The sequence below is a fragment of the Mirounga leonina genome, unplaced genomic scaffold (genome assembly GCF_011800145.1).
Source record: "Mirounga leonina isolate KUSES-001 unplaced genomic scaffold, KU_Mleo_1.0 Mir_200, whole genome shotgun sequence".
Lineage (NCBI taxonomy): Eukaryota > Metazoa > Chordata > Mammalia > Carnivora > Phocidae > Mirounga > Mirounga leonina.
This window is the reverse complement of record NW_023270503.1, coordinates 17,884,748-17,902,871: the sequence shown is the minus strand read 5'-3', so window position 1 is coordinate 17,902,871 and position 18,124 is coordinate 17,884,748. Positions and strand designations below refer to the sequence as shown.

Sequence of the window (18,124 nt, the reverse complement as noted above, 5' to 3'; positions counted from 1 at the left end):
GCTCAGCGGGGAGTCTGCTTCTCCCTCTGACCCTCCCCCCTCTCATGCTCTCTCTCGTTCTCTCTCTCTCAAATAAATAAATAAAATCTTAAAAAAAAAAGAAAAGAAAATCAGTATTTCTAGTTACTCAATTCATTCAGTGGTTAAGTATTTATTTTGTGGGTGCCAGACACTGATCTAAGCGGTTTACATCCTTAATTCTCACGACAATCCTGAGATCCGTGTTATTAACCCCACATTTCCTTCTCCACAAAGGGGGGCAAGAGGCGCAGAGAAGAGCAGGGACCTGCCCAGTAAGCGGCAGCATCAAAGCACGGGTCTCTAATCCCCAGGCTGTGACCCCAGGGCTGCCGGCTCCCCGGGGACGACAAGCCCAACCGGTCCCCAGCCCGCGCGCGCCCCGCGGTGCCCCCGCGGGCCCCACGCGGCGGCCGCCGCCCGCCCGCGCCCCCTGCAGCGGGGAGCGCCGCCTTCTCGCCGCTCCCGCGGGGCACGTGGCAGGTGCGCGGGCGCCGTGTCCCCGCCCCCCCGCCCCCCGCCGGCCGCCCGGCGCCCCGCAGCGGCCGGGCAGGTCGCGCAGCCTCGGCGGAGCCCGGGAAGCGCCCGGGCGAGAGGAGGAGCTAGGGGCACCGAGCGGGTGGAGTCGGGAGCCCGAGAGCGGTGGAGGCGGATTTCCTGGGCCCGGCTCGGTGGGGCTACTATGGCGTTTGGGAAGAGTCACCGGGATCCCTATGCGACCTCCGTGGGCCACCTCATAGGTAAAGAGCGGGGCAGGGAGACGCCAGGGCAGGCTTTGGGGACCCGGGGCCCTTCCCGCTTGACTGCATCCCCGGCCTCGTCCAAGTTTGAGGCAGCCCTTCCCCTCCCCCCGCAACTTTCGCAGAGCACCCGAATCCCTCCCCACCCCACCCCCCTTGGGGCATTTCTTTAGGGCTGACTCCCCTTGGAACCCCTCCTCAAAATCTGCCTCCCTTTTGGTGCTTCCTGGGGCGTGGAACCGAACAGGTGAACCGCGCACGGGATTCAGGTGAGGAGCGTCTGGGCCTGTGCAAGGGGAAAGGGTAAACTCCGAGCCAGGGAAAGTGGTTCGTCAAGCGCGCTGCCCGCTGGAGGGCCCGGTGTGGCTGTGTCTGTTTTACCGGAGAGGGAGAGACGTGACTTCACTGTGACACGCAGGTCCCTTGAAACCAGTCCTCGCTGGCGTCGAGCCCTTAACAACCTGAGTCACTTTTTCTGGGTAAACAAAGAGAATGAAAATGCGCAGCACTGGAGTGAAGGAAGCGGGGAGCCGGGGAGCGGTCTGGGGTCACCAGAGGGCTCTGGAGCGACCACGCAGGTATTTGCCCAAGTCCTTCCTTCCGTGGCTGTACTCTGAATAACGTCGTGGGAAGCAGAAACCAGGGACCGGACTGGTTTTTACCAGCAGCGTCTCCCTTCTTCCGCCTCGCCTCCAAACCCGCCTTGGGAACCGGGTGTGGCACAGTGCCCGTGGATGCCAAGCAGAGCGTGATAATGTCAGGAACTTAGTGGGGTGACAAAATCCTGAGAACCTGGTGGTTACAGTAAGAAGACTCCGATTTGGACAGTCTTGCCTGCAGCTCGGTTAACAGGGAACACGCCACTCGACCTGACCCTTGTAAGATTCCCCCCCATCTTTAGAAGTGGGTGAGAGTAACTATCACTAAGGGGGAAATGCTTTCTAAACTGTTGCCGGCTGTATCCCTATTGGATATTAAAATGAACTTTGAGTAGAAATAGATTCAGATTGCCTCTTCATAGGCTGATGAATTATTTAATGCTGTAAATATTTGCTGTCAGCTATATGCCTGGACCTGGATGAGGCAAAGATGAGGCATGGTCTCAACCCTCAGGGAATGTGCGATCTTGTAGGGAAGAGGGACACAGGTAGTAACTACAGTACGGTACCTTTGCAATACAAGGAAACCACAAAACACTCAAGGGATAAATTTGAAGGGTGAATAGGAGTTTTCTAAAATGGGAAGGTGGGAGGAAGCACAGGGAATAGAGAGCAGGGAATTTGGCAGAAGGAACAACAGTATGCGTCTAAACAACAGTTAGCTTTGTCCATGGAATGCCAAATTCAAATAGCTTTTTTCCTAGATTGGAAGCAGGCTAAGCTTTGGGGTTCACCCAACCAAACCCTATTCTTTGTTCCTCTTCATTATCCTTTTTAACTTTCTCTCCATTCCCCCTAGACCTCCTGTTTTCATGCTGAGGATCTTCTCCTTTCATGAAGGAAATACATTGAGCTCATTTAGGTTGTGTTCTTTTACTCTTCCCAGATGGCATTTTGTATTCTTAAGGAGAATGTGTGGAGAGGGGAAAATATCTAATTGTTTGATGGGGTTCCAGGTGCAGAAGCATTCAAGTCTGCCTAGTGCAGCTTTGGTTAGTACAGGTGCTGGGAGTGACCTTGCTTTAATGCTCAAGGACACAGACAATTTCAGTAGTTCTGATCTCTCTCTTTCTCGACATGTCCCTCCCCCCCCAAGAATAAATGACTTAAAAAAAACAAAAACAGACATCAAATAACTTAAATTTGAATGCTAGTTCTACCTTGTACTGGCTGTGTAGCCTTGGGTAATTTTCTTAACTTTTCTGAACTTCTGTTTCGTCATCTATAACAGTGGGTTAAATGAAGTTGCATAAGATAAAATACTTTGCACTTGGGTTTGTAGGTGGCCGTTCAATAGGTTCTTGTCTTCAGGGAGACAGGCCAGCAGACAGAGATTTAGCCGACCCATCGTGGCCCTACAGCCCGATGTTGTGCCTGCAGCTTTTATAATAGATCGTTCATTACTGCTGTAATGGCAGCACTCTGAACTTGAGTTCTGATTGATTCCGGAATTACTGGGAATTGCTCAGGAAAAAAAAATCTCTTTGCCTTTTGGTAATACAAACTTAATGATACTTGCTAGTGAACCCCAGGCAGATTATTTCAGGAAGACCAGACATTTTTTATTCTGTGGTAGCTCAGACTCAACACAACAGCTTTTTCTTTGCAGAAAAGGCTACATTTGCTGGAGTTCAGACTGAAGATTGGGGCCAGTTTATGCACATCTGTGACATAATTAACACTGCGCACGATGGGTGAGTACAGTGTGTGGTGCACGCATTTGCCTCTGATAAGAAGCATCAGAACCACAGCACATTTTCTCTTAGACTCTGGTTTTCTTGTTGAGTGTTTTCATCCCACCTTGGACACCACCATCTTTTGAAGACATGTCTGGTTGAAACATAAAGACAGCTGCTTATTTCAGCATGTGGAATATCTGAGAATGCATTATCATTTTTCTCTTTGCCTTTTCTTTAATAGTTTTTAAATTTTGTCTTTGGGAAGCTCCAATTCCTTTTTCTTTAAAGAAAGCAGAATTGTTTCCTTCTTTAGAAATTCCCTCTGCTCTGATAGCCAGTATTTTATGCTACCGTAAGTGAAAAATACTATCCAGAAGCTCATGAACTGCTGGTGGTGACCTGTCCTGGGCAGTTGTCATTATTAACCAGGAAATAATGAAGCAGTCTTTTTTTTTTTTTTTCTCGTTATAAGACAATTTTTTCTTAATGTCAACTCGCCCACCTTCACGCTGTGTTCTTCAATGATGTGCTGTCTTTTGTTATACTTTTTAAACTTTAGGGAATTAAAGCTTTAAAAAAAATCAGTAAGGCCAGGGGAAAGGGCGCAGGGTTTGAAACATGGCGGACAACGTGGACCAGCAACAAACTACCAACACTGTAGAAGAGCCCCTGGATCTCATCAGGCTCAGCCTGGATGAGCGAATTTATGTGAAAATGAGAAATGACAGAGAGCTTCGAGGCAGGTTACGTGCTTATGATCAGCATTTAAATATGATATTGGGAGATGTGGAAGAAACTGTACTACTATAAAAATTGATGAGGAAACATACGAAGAGATATATAAATCAACAAAACAGAATACTCCAGTGCTTTTTGTCCGGGGAGATGGTGTTGTACTAGTTGCCCCTCCATTAAGAGTTGGCTGAAACAAAGAATTTATCATGTATGGAATATAGGAGCTTTTGTATGATTGCCTTTTTAAATGTAGAAGACATTCAAAAGAGAAACCTGCGTAAATTTTGATATTAAGAAATGACCAAGGATTCTTCCACTCCTGAAACAAGTTGATTTGCGGATAACTAAAAAATTCTTAAGCTAAAGGGCATTTTAATTTTTTTCCAACCCTTTCAATAAATGTGATCACCAAGATGCAGAACTTTTTTTTTTTTCAGGAATTGATTTGTTCTGTTGTTTTCTCAGACAATTTCTGATTTTTTTCCTTTAAATTAAATTTGATGTTTCCTTTTTTGATATATTTAAAAAAAAATCAGTAAGGCCAACTATTTGTGACTTTAGTCTGAATTACAGGTTGTTATAAAGGATACAATTCTGTTAATTATCCTGGGCACATTCAAGCGGTAACTGATAGCAAAAAGATTTGGTCTAGTTTATGCTGATTGTTGACGAAGAAAACATTACACTTAATTGTTGACTATATTAATTGAGTGTATTAAGGTTAGTACTTTAAGGTGTTTATGGTGTTTTCCCTATAATCTTGGATCCTCTGAAACTTTTCTTCATGGATAATACTAATTTTTTCATTGATAATACAAAAAGGAATCTCAAAGTAAAGTTTTTCCTTTCAAAAAAGTATCTTTATTCTTAAACCTTTCTAAAAGTTTAATACTAGATTCTATATGTGATTTTTTAGAAATATAATTATATATTTATAATAGTTGTAATTCTATGTAAATATGTGTAATTGTCATATAATAAAAATTCTACCCATGCAAACACAGACAAAATTGGAAGGTAGTATGTAAAAAGGATTTGTATTCTTTTTTCAGTTTTATTGAGCTACAATTAGGATACAGCACTGTATAAGTTTAAAGTGTATAGCATAATGATTTGACCTACATGTATTATAAAATGATTACCACAATAAATTAACATCTGTCACCCCATATAGTTTCAAAAAAAATTTTTTTTCCTTGTGATGAGAGCTTTTAGTGTCTACTCTTAGCAACTTTCAAATATACCATACAGCAGTGTTAACTATGGTCATCATATTATATCTTATGTCCCCAGGAGTTACTGATCCTATAACTGGAAGTTTGTACCTTTTGACCACCTCAAAGTAAATTTCGATCCTCTACTTTTACATAAGTCTTTCTTTTATAATGTAAAATGGTAGTCTATTAGAAGCTGACCTAATTAGTCATAATTCCTCCTGCATCACCTACCCTGGAGGGTGCTCGGGAAATAGTCTTAATCAAAAATGGTAACCTTCATTGTTTTGGGAATTACATTTCCTGTAAACCAGTTTTGTGCATTGATAGAGGGTTAGGGATATGAGTGCATTTCACATGTAGTGCTTTCTAGGTAATACTATTATGTAAATACTCTACTTGATTCTCTCAAGGGGGTAGATAGTATTGTCTGTCTAGATGTATGAGGAAACACGTGTGAGAAATTAAGTAATCTGCTCAAGCAGAATCAGGGCCTTGGTCTTCTCTTTAGCCACTTCTCTTTCCACAATGTACATTGCTTTTCAGAGACCACTTATTTTCAGCAATGCCTAAATTGATGATTTCACTGTATTTATTGCTGTAGGCCAAAAGATGCAGTAAAAGCTTTGAAGAAAAGGATTTCGAAAAACTACAATCATAAAGAAATCCAACTCACCTTGTCAGTAAGTACTTTTAATGTTATAATCAAGACCAGGATTTCCTAAGACGTAGACACATCTTTAGTTTTTGGTTAAAAAAAAAATATTAGCAAAAATCTATTTTGAGTATGAATTAAAACTGAGAATTACAGAATTGGGAGAGTTTTGCTGATTGTCATAGCATTTTATTTTGTGGAAAGAGTGTGTTCCTGGAAAGTCAGCTTTTCCTGGTCAGGAGATGGGAACTGGTAATACAAAACTTGTAGATACTGAACGAGTCAAGAAGTCTGTGTATGTGTTACCCATGAGGAGAACTGAAGTCTTGAAAAATGCTTCCCTGTCAGCTTTTTACCTTACTTGAACAGCTCTGTGGAATTCTGAGGTGCTGGCAGCTCCTTAAACCAAGCTCTCCTGTGTAGTATAATTTGGAGACCGTTCTTTGTTGATTTAAACAGTGCTGTACACCTTATTGTCTGTGACTCGGGTGTGGGCACTTATTGGATGCGTTCCCGTTTTTCCCCTCATCCTCGGCCATATGACCTCTTCAGTCATTTCGGTGAGTTGCCATTTTTACTATGGTATGTTTTGCCAGCCCTGCCTGATGCCTGAGAGTGAGCCATATGACATTCTCATTTCTCCCGCATGCCTTTGTTTACCTCAGCCAGGCCCCAGGCCACAAGGTTAGGGCCCTAACCAGCCAGCATCACCCTCCGCTGAGGGACTCGGGGAGTGTTCATCCAGAGGACTATGGGGCTGAGGTACACACAACTCCAGTGTTTGAGTTTCATGGGGAAGAAAACTCACCTCTTGCTTGGAGATTAACAGAATGAGAAGAAATGAATTAAATGGTCTTGACACTATCTCTGAAGAAACCCCTCAAGTTAGGATGTGGACATAGTTTTAGAGGCCTTTTCCTCCTTTACCTCTTTTTTTTTTTTTTTTTTTTAAAAAAAAAAAACCTCTCCCTTGTCCTTTATTCATAGCAGCCACCTCAGGGGAGGTCCCAGAATGGAAGAACTTGAGAGATGAGTAAGCACTAAAGTAGAACTACCAGAACCATGGGTCGATGATGGGGGAAAACCCTTTGGTACCTAATGGATGCTCTTGACAACCCTGTGGAGTAGTTCTATTCTTAACTATTCTTAACTATTCTTAACTCTGTTTCACAGATGAAGAAACAGACTCAGTGAGGTTGTGGGGTTTTCTTATCCTCCATTATTTAAGAGGCATAGGCAAGATTTCAACTCAATCCTCAGATTCTAAATCCCAGGCCCTTACGCCATACCACTTTGCTTCTCAGAATGGATCAATCTCCTCTGAAGAACGACTGTGTTTCATTGGTGTCTTCAACTCCTTAGTACCTGGTGCAAAACTCAGTACATCAGTGTATCAGGGACTGAGCCGATTGTCCTTCAGCCCCCATCCCACTCTCCTTGTATCCAGGAAGACTCCAGGGCTAATGGAATGTAATGTAGAATTGGGATAGAAAGCGATGTAGCTGTGCCCTAAAATGGAGGGGATCTAGGCTATCTCAAGGCTGCTGAAGGTTTGGAGAATTGACTGAAGAAGATAAGGATGGAAGATGAATTTACACCACCTATGTTTATTCTGTTGTTTATTCTGTATAGTGGGTGTGTCTTTTTCTTGTGGTACCCAGCCTTCTTGGCATTTCTGTGCTTGCTTCTTACCCTCTCTATCTTTCTCTATCCTAGTTCCTTCTTCTGATATTGAGCTGGGACCCTTCCCTGAGGAAGCGGCGTTATTCTAGAGTGTTGTCTCTTCTGGCCCTCCATTTCTCTTTGGGTCCCCATTCTTCTTCCCTTCAGGTAGTCTGATCTCTCAAGCCATACTAGCTAGCTGTACCAGCTGCCCGTTCCCATTACCTGCCCCACCTCAGATAACTGTACATCTTCCACCTTGTGTTTTCCATGCCAGAATGTGAGAACAAACAAATCTAAAACCTGTGCCAAAATAAGGGGGGGGAGAGTCATGGGTTGGGGATCAGAATAGCTCCTCACTGTTAGGGTCAGAGTTCATTAAGGTACCTACTTCTTGGGTTTTCTTTAAATAGGCCTTTGACTCTTGATAGCCTCCTGCATATTTGCCCAGTCCCCTCACTTCTGACTACTCACTGCATTGCAGAGGTGTTTTTGGCTTCAGAATGGACTTTAATATTAACTTAAGCAAGACCTAATTATGAGAGAAGTGAATCACAGAAAGAATCATCCAGTGTCTATCAAAGCAATTAAATGTTTACCAATCAGTTCTTTAAAAATGAATCTCCATATATGACACTTCCATTTCATTACTCTGAAGTGATGAGAGCCTGTCAAAGTCAATTATAAATGTTCTTTGAATTATGTGTCATTTGGTTTCTCCACGGACCTGTTAGCCTTAGTCAGGTATTTGATGGGATTGGACTACACTGTGATTTCCTACCATCAGTTGGTGGAGAAGTTTTGTCAAGAAGCCAGTAGTTTTATTTTTTAAAAAGCAATTTGTTACCAAGCTTCATAACTCTTAGCCAGAGGCTAACCCTTTGAATGAGTCAATTGTGATAAGTCTCAGCAAGACATATTATCATTGTCAAGTGGAAAGCTGTTGAACAGGTTCCTGGAAATCAATTAATTAATAGGCCTTTGTGGACCACCACCTAGGTGGTGAGCTGTAGGGGCTTCAGAATTTGTGTAGTATGTGTCCATTCCTCCACGAGCTCATTGTAGAGTGATCTCATCCCCTGGCATGGCCATACCTTGGTGGGGTCTTCAACTCTAGATGGCCCCAAAGCCTGGTTTACTGTGCTTGGTTCAGAAATTTATTGCAAGAACTAAAACTACCAAGTGGCTCCTTTTCCAGTCTTTCTAAGAAGAATACTTATATCAGCTAAACAGATTCTCTCCTGATAGGAAATTGTCCATGGAAACAGATGATCAAAATAGTTACCATTTATTAAGGTCCTGCACCATGTCCGCCTCTTCATATGCATTATATTTCATTAGGCCTTACAGGAAGTCTCTAGAGGGAGATATTATGGCTCATTTTGCAGATGAGAAGACTGAGGCTTAGAACGATAAGCAGCGTCCGAGTCCAGCACAAACAGAGATTAGTGAGGCCTGAAGTCTTACTCTCTTTAATCTCTCTTGGTCCCTTGGGTTCTAGGTTCCCTATCCCCCCTGAGATTATGGTGTCTTGGTTTTCCTATTTCCAAAGATAGGTTATCTGAACACAATCTGAATACCTAAATCATACCAAAGCCCAATTTCAAAATGTGTAAAAGCAACATATTAATTCTTCCAATTTGCCACAATACTCTGTGGACTCTGGGGTGAAAGAGGTACCGGTGATATAATGAAAGAGGTGAGCTAGAAGTAATTAGTCCTGAAATTCTAGCTTCCAGTGGGAGAACACAAAGGGCCATGATTTGTGATCTCCAGATGTTAACTTTCTCAGCATTTCATGTTGATGCTCTGATTTTATGCATGTAACCTCCTGGGAATGTTACCCATTACCATAAAATCTCAGTGATCCAAAGATAAAAATTGGTTTGTGAAATATTTAGCAAGAAACTCCCCATTCATTTCACCATTAGAGAAAGTGAGACTTGGAGGCTGTCTTGCCTAATGAGACTGCCTAATGGGTTGGATGAAGTATTTCTGTAAATTCCCATTGAACTAGGGGTTCTTTTCCTCTCCGTATTTCACCTAATAACTCATCATAATGCATCCAGCAAAAGTCATTCATTATTCAACTTTTCAACTTAACTTTCTCTGAACAACTTGCTTTAAAATATTCATCTCAATAGGTTTGGGATTTTGTTTTTATTTTCCTTCGCTTTAAATATTTTCTGTGTTTCAGGGGCGCTTGAGTGGTGCAGTCAGTTGAGTGTCCCTCTCTTGGTTTCGGCTCAGGTCGTGATCTCAGGGTCTTCAGATTGAGCCCCGCATTGGGCTCTGTACTTATAGCAGAGTCTGCTTGAGATTCCCTCTCCCTCCGCCCCTTCCCCCCACTTGTGCACTAGCTCGTGCACTCTCTCTCTCAAATAAGTAGGTCTTTAAAAATCAATATTTGCTGTGTTTCAGATAACTAGCCGCATGTGTTCAGTTTCTGTATTTTCTGCTTGCCTTCTTAGCCACATTGCCCTTAAAACTGCAGCTCTCATACCTTCTTTTTGTATTGCCCTTCTAGTGACACAGTACAGAGCAGGGTGGAGCATCCATTTTCAGGGCTGCTTTTCTGCAGAGATGATCATACCTCTCCTGGTTCCATTATGGGTTTCTGTGACCTCTCTACTTGAGAAGTGGCAGCACGGAAAATGGAGTTTTAACTTTGTTTTTAGATCACTTGTAGAAATCTGCTTTCTGCATGCAGTTCTTCAATGCCAGCTCCTTTCTTCTTAGCCTTACTTCTGCTCATGTTGCTTAATTGAAAATGCCCCCCAAACCTAATGACCCCACTAACTGACAAACCTAGCTGTGTTTTTCTCCATTCACATCCTTTGCTGTTTTGACACACGATCCTTATAGAAACTGCCCTCTTTTGACTTTCCCAATGTTATGTTCTCTATATTTTATGCTTCAATTTCCATTGGTTGCTCTCTGGTTGCCTTCATGGAGTTTCTTCTGGCCGATGTGATAGGTGAACCCCCAGTGTTCTAGCCATTCTCCCCTGCTCCTCACACGCAGCCTTGGTTTCTCATGTTAGGCTCCCTCCCTCCTGAACTGCAGCTGTGCGTGGATAGCTCCGTTAAACATCGCTACTTGAATGTCCCACCATCTCTTTTGCCTTCATCATCTTGGGCTGCTATTACAAAAATACCACCTACTGGCTGGTGTAAACAACAGACATTTACTTCTCACAGTTCTGGAGGCTATGAAGGCTAAGGTCAAGGTGTCAGCAGATCCAATGTCTGGTGAGAGCCCACTTTTTGGCTTATAGGTGGCCTTCTTGTCATTGCATCCTCACACAGCCAGGAGAGATCATCTCTTGTGCCTTTTTATAAGGGCACTAATCTCATTCCTCGGGGCTACACGCTCATGATCTAATTACTTCTCAAAAGACCCACTTCCAAATACCCTCAACATTAGGGATTAAGAATGTCAACATATGAATTTGGGAGGGACACAGACATTTAGTCCATAGTACTGTGAAACTCAAAATATCTAAAATTCAACTCATCGGGGTGCCTAGGTAGCTCAGTTGGTTAAGCCGTATGAATCTCAGGGTTGTGAGACCAAGCCCCGAGCTGAGCATGGAGCCTGCTTAAGATTCTCTCTCTCTCTCCCTCTCCCTGTGCTCCTACCCTGCCCTGCTCTCATGCTCGCTCTCTCTCAAAAAATAAAAATTAAAAATTAAAAATTAAATTCATCGCCTCATTTTTACCCCAGACCAAGCCTGCAACTCCGTCCACTTCCAAATTTCCATCCAAGGTGCCATCAATCTGCAGAATAACAGCGGCATAACATTCAGCCATCCTTTTCTGCCACATGTCAGTTGTACAGTTCTGCCTTTGTGATTCCTGTCTTTCCTTCCCTTGCACCCATATCTCCCTGGTTTAGGCCTTTCTGCCTTGGTTCTAGTGGGTCTAGGACTAGTAGGTCCCTACTGGATTCTCCATCCTTCCGGGTCCCCTTTGTAGAGTGCTGCTTGAAAACCTTCCTAGAGTATTACTTTGCAGTCCTTAACCTTTCTCTCAAGTTCAGAATAGAGGTATGATGGTGACAAACTAACAAGAACCCTTTACTGGCTTCTTAGTTCAGTGGCCAAACTCTTCCCATTCACTGCCATGCATTTCTCTACAGTCTGCATGATGCCCCTCCATACTTTATCCACACCACCTTCTCAGTGTCTCAGTCTGCCTACATGAAGAATCCCCTACAAACCAAAGTACTCATTTTCCTCCTGATAACTTAAATGCTTTGTCATTCATTCATTCACTCATTCATTTAAATACCACTTACCTGCCTGGAATATAGCTCTATACTCCTTTGTACTTAGCTATTATTTAAAGGCCAGCTTAAGACCACCTTTCACTGAAAGTCTTAAGACCACCTGGCCCTAAATTATCACTTGGTGATAATTTAAAGATTTGTAACGAGGATGACTCTGTAATTTATCATCCAGACCATTCCTTCATGCCTTACATACTTCCTCACATTCCCAGAACCTAATGCTTTGCCATCGATTTTAGTAGACACTAAATCCTGTTTAGTTGGAATGCTGGTGGAAATCATTACTTAGCAATTTTTACCTTATATTTAGGAGGTGGTTTTTGCCAGAGATATAATTAAATTTTAATTTTTCTGTCTAATTTAGCTTATTGACATGTGCATGCAGAACTGTGGTCCAAGTTTCCAATCTCTGATTGTGAAGAAGGAATTCATTAAAGATAGTCTGGTTAAGCTTCTGAACCCCAGATACACCTTGCCATTAGACATTCAGCATAGAATCTTGAATTTCATCAAGGTAAGTCTATTGTATGCTTTATGGGATGGTAGACCTCTAAGATGGGAGCTCTAATTATGTACCTCCCAATAGGCTTAGTGATCCTTTACAGACCTAGGATCAAGCCAGAGAGCATTTTACTCTTTCATTCTCCGAGTCATAATAATTTCTTGGTATGGCATGGTGCCCTTTTTCTGAAGAATTTGTAGTTATCTTCCTACTTTCTCTGTTTCTATCTTATTCATGTCAGGTAAGAAAAAGAGTAATGTGTACATTTATTTGGCAGACAAACTATGTTCTAGAGTACACAGCGGACTACTTTCAAAGTTATTTGGCAAAGGAACTACTGATGGTATTTTAGAATCTGTCTATTAATTCTGGATTCAGTATAGCAAAAAAAACAATACCTATTCCAGCCTTTCTTTAAAATGCTGAGGCATGGGAATTTGATGATTAAAAATATATTGTTTTTCTAGTCTCTGAAAACATACATTTTTGTCTGTGACATTCAAAACCAGCTCTCTGAGTAAGATACATAATTGTCAATCTCTCATTTTCTGTCATGAGCTTAAAAATTGTGTTTTGATTTTGCTGCTGTTTTAACTCTGGACCCATCTCTTGAATTCAGACTTGGTCGCAAGGTTTCCCAGGAGGTGTGGATGTTAGCGAAGTGAAAGAAGTGTACCTTGACCTTCTCAAGAAAGGTGTTCAGTTTCCTCCCTCAGATGCAGAGGCTGAAACAGCAAGACAAGAGGTAGGATGACTTTCTTGAGCTCATACAGAATTAGATAGTATATTAAGTCTTCTCTCTTTGAAAGGGACAACCCTGCCTCTGTCCAATCTACGCAAAAAGATGGATTTATGAGAAGGCCATTGTAATATCTCCTAGAATAACCAAGCCACAAGAAGGTTGATGTTCACTGGATCTTTGAAACAACAGAGAACAAACCACTCAAATATGACTTGTCTCTCATTGCAGACTAGTTTTTCCCACATAGTAGATAACATAGGTCTTAAATTTTCATGTTAGAGCTTTAGCTTTTTCAGATTCCAAGCTCAAAAACCTTGGAAAAGGGACCAATCTGGGTTGGTTTCCTACTTCAGAACAAATTAACTGAGGTCATGTAAGAAGATGGTGGCTCCATCTGGAAATCATTTGGATAGAGCAGAGGAGGGGGCAGTTTTCAAAAGAAAGGTGTCATGCTAGACAGGCAAGGGTCTCTACCATGGGGAGTCTTGTATTAATAATAATTTTTGCAAATAAGGTTTTGAACTTGTAATACTATGAGTACTAATTACAGTTCAGCTCTTAACTCTGTAATTTCCATAAGTGTGAAAACAGGCATTCTTCCCTTCTGTAGATTGGTGAGTCCTGGCTTGATGGAAAAGCAGTTCAGGTGTATACCAGAAGTCTCATCTTTGTGGAGGTTTTGTCCAGAAAGCTAACTCTTCTACTTGTACAGTTTGTTCCCTGGCCACTAGCCACCTGCCCCAACCTCGTACCTGCCATGAGTCTGTTCACCATGCCTCTTTTAGTCTTTCTTTCAAGGCATAATATAGTGGTGGTGTAGGACCTTGTTACTCAATATGTGATTTGGGGTATATATAATATGGAAGCTTGTTAGGCATATTCCACTGGAATCTACTAAATTAAACTCCTAATTTTTACAAGACTTCTAGGTGACTTCTCTGGACCTTAATGTCAAAACTCTGGCCTGAGCCCTGTGCTTCGGGTTCTCTGCTCAAAGTTGGCAATGAGGAATTGACTTTGAGAGGCATTCCTTAGGGGAGAAGGAGGTATCTTGCCAGTTGTGGCCTAAAAAGACTTGATATGAATTGACTTAGCATTTCTTTTTAAAAACCTAAAGAGAGGGCAGCAATAATCTCACGTGGCAATTTATCTTGCAGATCCTTGGATAAACTAAGGGCACTTTATTAAATTGTAATTTAGTTACTAATTATAAAAGCCACCTTTTATTGAATACTCACTATATTACGTGCACACTATTAGCACTCTTCTCAAAAAATGCTGGGCACATAGCACACTTGATGATTGACTCTGGGCCAACACCCTCTCCCCAGGACCTTTGGTTGAGAGAAGTGATTGAGCCATCTAAGTGGAAAAACTGGGCTTGGGGTGGCTGTGTTATTCCAGTAGTAATATTTCCATATTTCACATTGATAGGCCACTCAGATCTCCTCGAATCCACCAACCTCTGTTCCTACCGCACCAGCTCTTCCTTCTGTAATTGTTCCCAAGAGCTCTACTCTTACACTGGTCCCAGAACAGGTAACAACAGTGACAACTGTATTTATTGATGACTCACTCTAACTTATCAGCACTTCATATACAGTTTATTTATTCTTCTTCTTTTTACTTAGTGATTTATTTGAGAGAGAGCATGAGTGAGCATTCATGCAGGGGGAGGGGCAGAGGGAGAGGGAGAATCCCAAGCAGACTCCATGCTGAGCAGAGTCTGACATGGGTCTCGGTCTCACAACCCTGAGATCATGACCTTAACCGAAACCAAGAGTTGGATGCCTAACCAACTCAGCCACCCAGGTGCCCCTGCAGTTTGTTTATCCTTCTTAACATTAGGAGGTGGAGGCACATTATCACCTTCACTTTATAGAGGAGAAGACTGAAGCTTAGTGATAATATGTGACTGATCATAGTTCAGTTCTAAGTAGAATGAATCCTGTGGATTCTGTCTGATTCTAAAGCCCAAGTTCTTAACCACTGTCCTTGGTTAGTGGCTTTGTCATTGTGGAGGCTGGGCTGTGGAATGGATTTTGTATCAACCAACTGATTCCTGTTACTCCTGATAGGACTGTCCATATCTCGTTTCAGGGAGCTCAGTAAGTGGTAGCCTTATTACTAATATTAATTGTACCAACTGACTTACATTTACTTTTTTTGTTTATATCTGTTTATCAGAGGTCCAGCTAATCAGTTATTATTGACGCTTATTTATGTTCTGCTGAAGGAACTGTCATTTGACTGTATTATTATTCAGTATTCTATAAAAATCCATGTGATTGATTCCTCTTAGAATTCAGTGCAAGAAGAAAAAAAGTGTTTTTCTTGATTTTTTTTTTTTCCTTTTCTAACACCATGGGAACTAGAAAATGCTCTTTTTTTTTTTCTATTGGTTTTGCCACTAACATTTGCCATTTTGTCTAGGTTCCCACTATAGTCACCTTCTCCCTTCTCCGTATTGGTTCTAATCTTTTTTCCCTTCACTTTTAACTTTCTTAGAGCACATTTCTAGCATAATTTATTATAGAATTTTATAGAATTATAGAATTATAGAAATTTATTACATGAGATCTCAAGTCCTTTTAGAAGGTAACAGATTGTACATTTATAAAACAATTAGATATTTACATAAATCTGAAAACATTAAATTTCGCAGAACCCTTTTCTCTACTAGCAAATATCTCCTTGGTAACAGAAAACAAGGTAACCATTCTTCGTGTCACACTTGTGATTGTGTTGCTCCCCACAGATTGCAAAATTGCACAGTGAATTGGATATGGTGAAAATGAATGTGAGAGTGATGTCCGCCATATTGATGGAGAATATTCCTGGATCTGAAAACCGTGAAGACATAGAGCTTCTGCAGGTGTAGTATGATTTCAGGAGCAGTCAGTCACACAGTCTTTTAAGGTGTCTTCTATCTCAAGGCTCTAAGAATAACTTTAATATTATCTAGTTCATCTTCCCTGATATCTAAACTTAACAAGGAGATGCAGAGATGACTTTAACACAGACGTAATCATTATTTAGACATGGTTCTTACTCTCTCACAATAAATGATTTAACTACATTAATTTAAATTTATGATTTAATGTAGTTAAATCATTTATAGCCTTGGTTATATACAATCTCTGTTAGTCACTAACTGTTTTAAATGTACAAGTTGCCTTTATATCCATCCAGTCAGCAAACATACTGAATAACAACAATGGTGGTAAAGAATATAGAAGCAAGGAGTCCCCAAGGAACTTAGGTCTAGTGAACAAGATTGTTTTGTCAACAACCAGTTTAAATAAGTGTTGTAGGTGCTGTCATAGCAATTTGTTTATCATACATTGGGATCAGTGGTGGGGGCAAGGAGAATTCTGAAGGTTTTTGGAGAGGGTTAGATGAAGGCAGTACTCATGCTGTGGAGGAAGACACAAGCAGTGCATTTGGACCTATAGGAGCATGTGAGGAAAAGCACGAGCGGTTCATTATTACTGAAACCATGGCCCTCCCAGACGTTTCCCTGTGTCTGTACATCCATATACATTTCCCTCTAATAGTTCTCATTCTCAATTTTAGATTTCAACATACACTTTAACACATTAACTTAGAGGGGGGGAATCAATTTGAGTCTTTTTCTTCCTGAACAAGTTATAGAACCTAATCCTATTTTTACGTTTCTCTGACTCCCGCTCCTGGCTGCTCATGTTGCTGTTATCTTTCCTTTAACTTCTTAGACTGTTAGTAGATAACATTTTTTCTGATCATTGCTTATTTGAGAAATAGTAAATTGTAAAAATTTCCTCTTTCAACATTACTACTTGAATATTCCTGCTATGTCATTGAATCACTACTAGTGGTAAACTTCAGGTGTTTGCATGTCCAAGATTGTCTTTTTTCTGCCATAATAAGTGCTGATAGTTTGGCTAGACACAAAATCCTCAGTGCAAAATTCTTCAGTCCTTCCAAAATACTGCTTCATTGTTCTCTTGTACCCAGTGGTGCTGATGAGAAGTATGAGGTTATTCTGATTCTTGAGTCTTTTACAGTGTTTTTTTTTTCTTATTGCATTTATGAGTTCTGTTTATCTTAATATTTCTGCACTTTCACTATATGTCTAGGGATATATGTGCACATATGTGCATGTCTGTGTTTCCTTTATTTATCCTGCTTAGTACTTGATAGGCCTTTTTGCTCTATCGCTATCTGGGTATTTTAGTTTTAGGAAATTCTCAGCTCTTCAGGTATTTCTTTTCTACCATGTGGTCTCTTCATATGCAACTTTTCTTAGATGATGAAACTTCCAGTTGTATTTTTCTCATCTCTCAACTTTTTTTTTATACTTTTCATTTCTTCCTCCTGTTGTAGTTCTAGGCAAGTTCCTCCATTCCATGTATTTCTCTGAAACTTGCACCTCAGTTAGTCTCTTCAGCTCTTCTAATGAACATTTTATATCAAAAACTTTTCCCAGGGCGCCAGGGTGGATCAGTCGGTTAAACGTCTAACTCTTGATTTCGGCTCAGGTCATAGTCTCAGAGTTGTGAGATCCAGCCCTGCATAGGGCTCAGCACTCTGTGGGAAGTTGGCTTGAGATTCTTTCCCTCTCCCCCACCTCCCCCTCTTTCTCTCTCTCTCTCAAATAAATAAATCTTTAAAAAAATTGTTTTCTTAATCAGTTTGGATCTTTTTGTAACTTTTTTTTCATGGATGTGCTTTCCCCTTCTGTCTTTCTAAGGATAGTAATTATTTTTTGGCTGCTTTTTCCATTTGCTCTTTGGCTTCTCCTTCTTTGAGTGGAAATTCTTCATCACTTCTTTCAGTTATGTTCCTCAGGTATCTGCTGGATTGCAGATAGTGAGCTCATTTTTGTGTGCAATTCCCTGGCAGCAGCCTGCATTCTCTGTGACCCAGCCCAGCTGTGCCAGGGGAAGGACATAATCACAGTGGCATGTGCTTGGTACCGTTTTCAGAGTGTGTGGGATTGGCAGGGAATGATGCTGGGTGGGATATGTTGATAGCTGGTCTTCTGAATTCTATGCTTCCTACTTTTCTTGCATGCTACCAGTAACTGGATATAATATCCCATGTCTCTGCCCCCACCTGCATTGCTCCCATCTGGCAAGTGATACTCCTGTCTCAGCTCTCTGGTCTCAAATGGGGAGAGAGGTGTGGGCCTGCTTGTGCTGCCTGGTTGTTCCACTGCCATCCCTCAGCTTTCTCTTAGCTGCTCC

At 41.5% G+C, this 18,124-nt stretch overlaps 1 protein-coding gene and 1 pseudogene across 3 annotated transcripts in view; both read left to right on the top strand.

Moving 5' to 3' along the window:
• The first annotated feature begins 571 nt into the window (after positions 1–571).
• TOM1L1 (target of myb1 like 1 membrane trafficking protein) overlaps positions 572–18,124 on the top strand; it is a 72,739-nt gene continuing 55,186 nt past the window's right edge. The window contains exons 1-7 of one of the 3 annotated variants that reach the window (XM_035026799.1): positions 572–758; positions 3,027–3,111; positions 5,650–5,728; positions 12,017–12,166; positions 12,774–12,899; positions 14,331–14,435; positions 15,655–15,771. In XM_035026799.1, coding sequence (XP_034882690.1) covers positions 701–758; positions 3,027–3,111; positions 5,650–5,728; positions 12,017–12,166; positions 12,774–12,899; positions 14,331–14,435; positions 15,655–15,771 — 720 coding nt within the window. In that variant the 5' untranslated portion in view covers positions 572–700. Of the gene's footprint in view, positions 759–1,021; positions 1,637–3,026; positions 3,112–5,649; positions 5,729–12,016; positions 12,167–12,773; positions 12,900–14,330; positions 14,436–15,654; positions 15,772–18,124 lie in introns of those variants that run through there. The other 2 variants (XM_035026800.1, XM_035026802.1) reach the window with 2 other exon arrangements.
• On the top strand, positions 3,137–4,299 carry LOC118024736 (annotated as a pseudogene).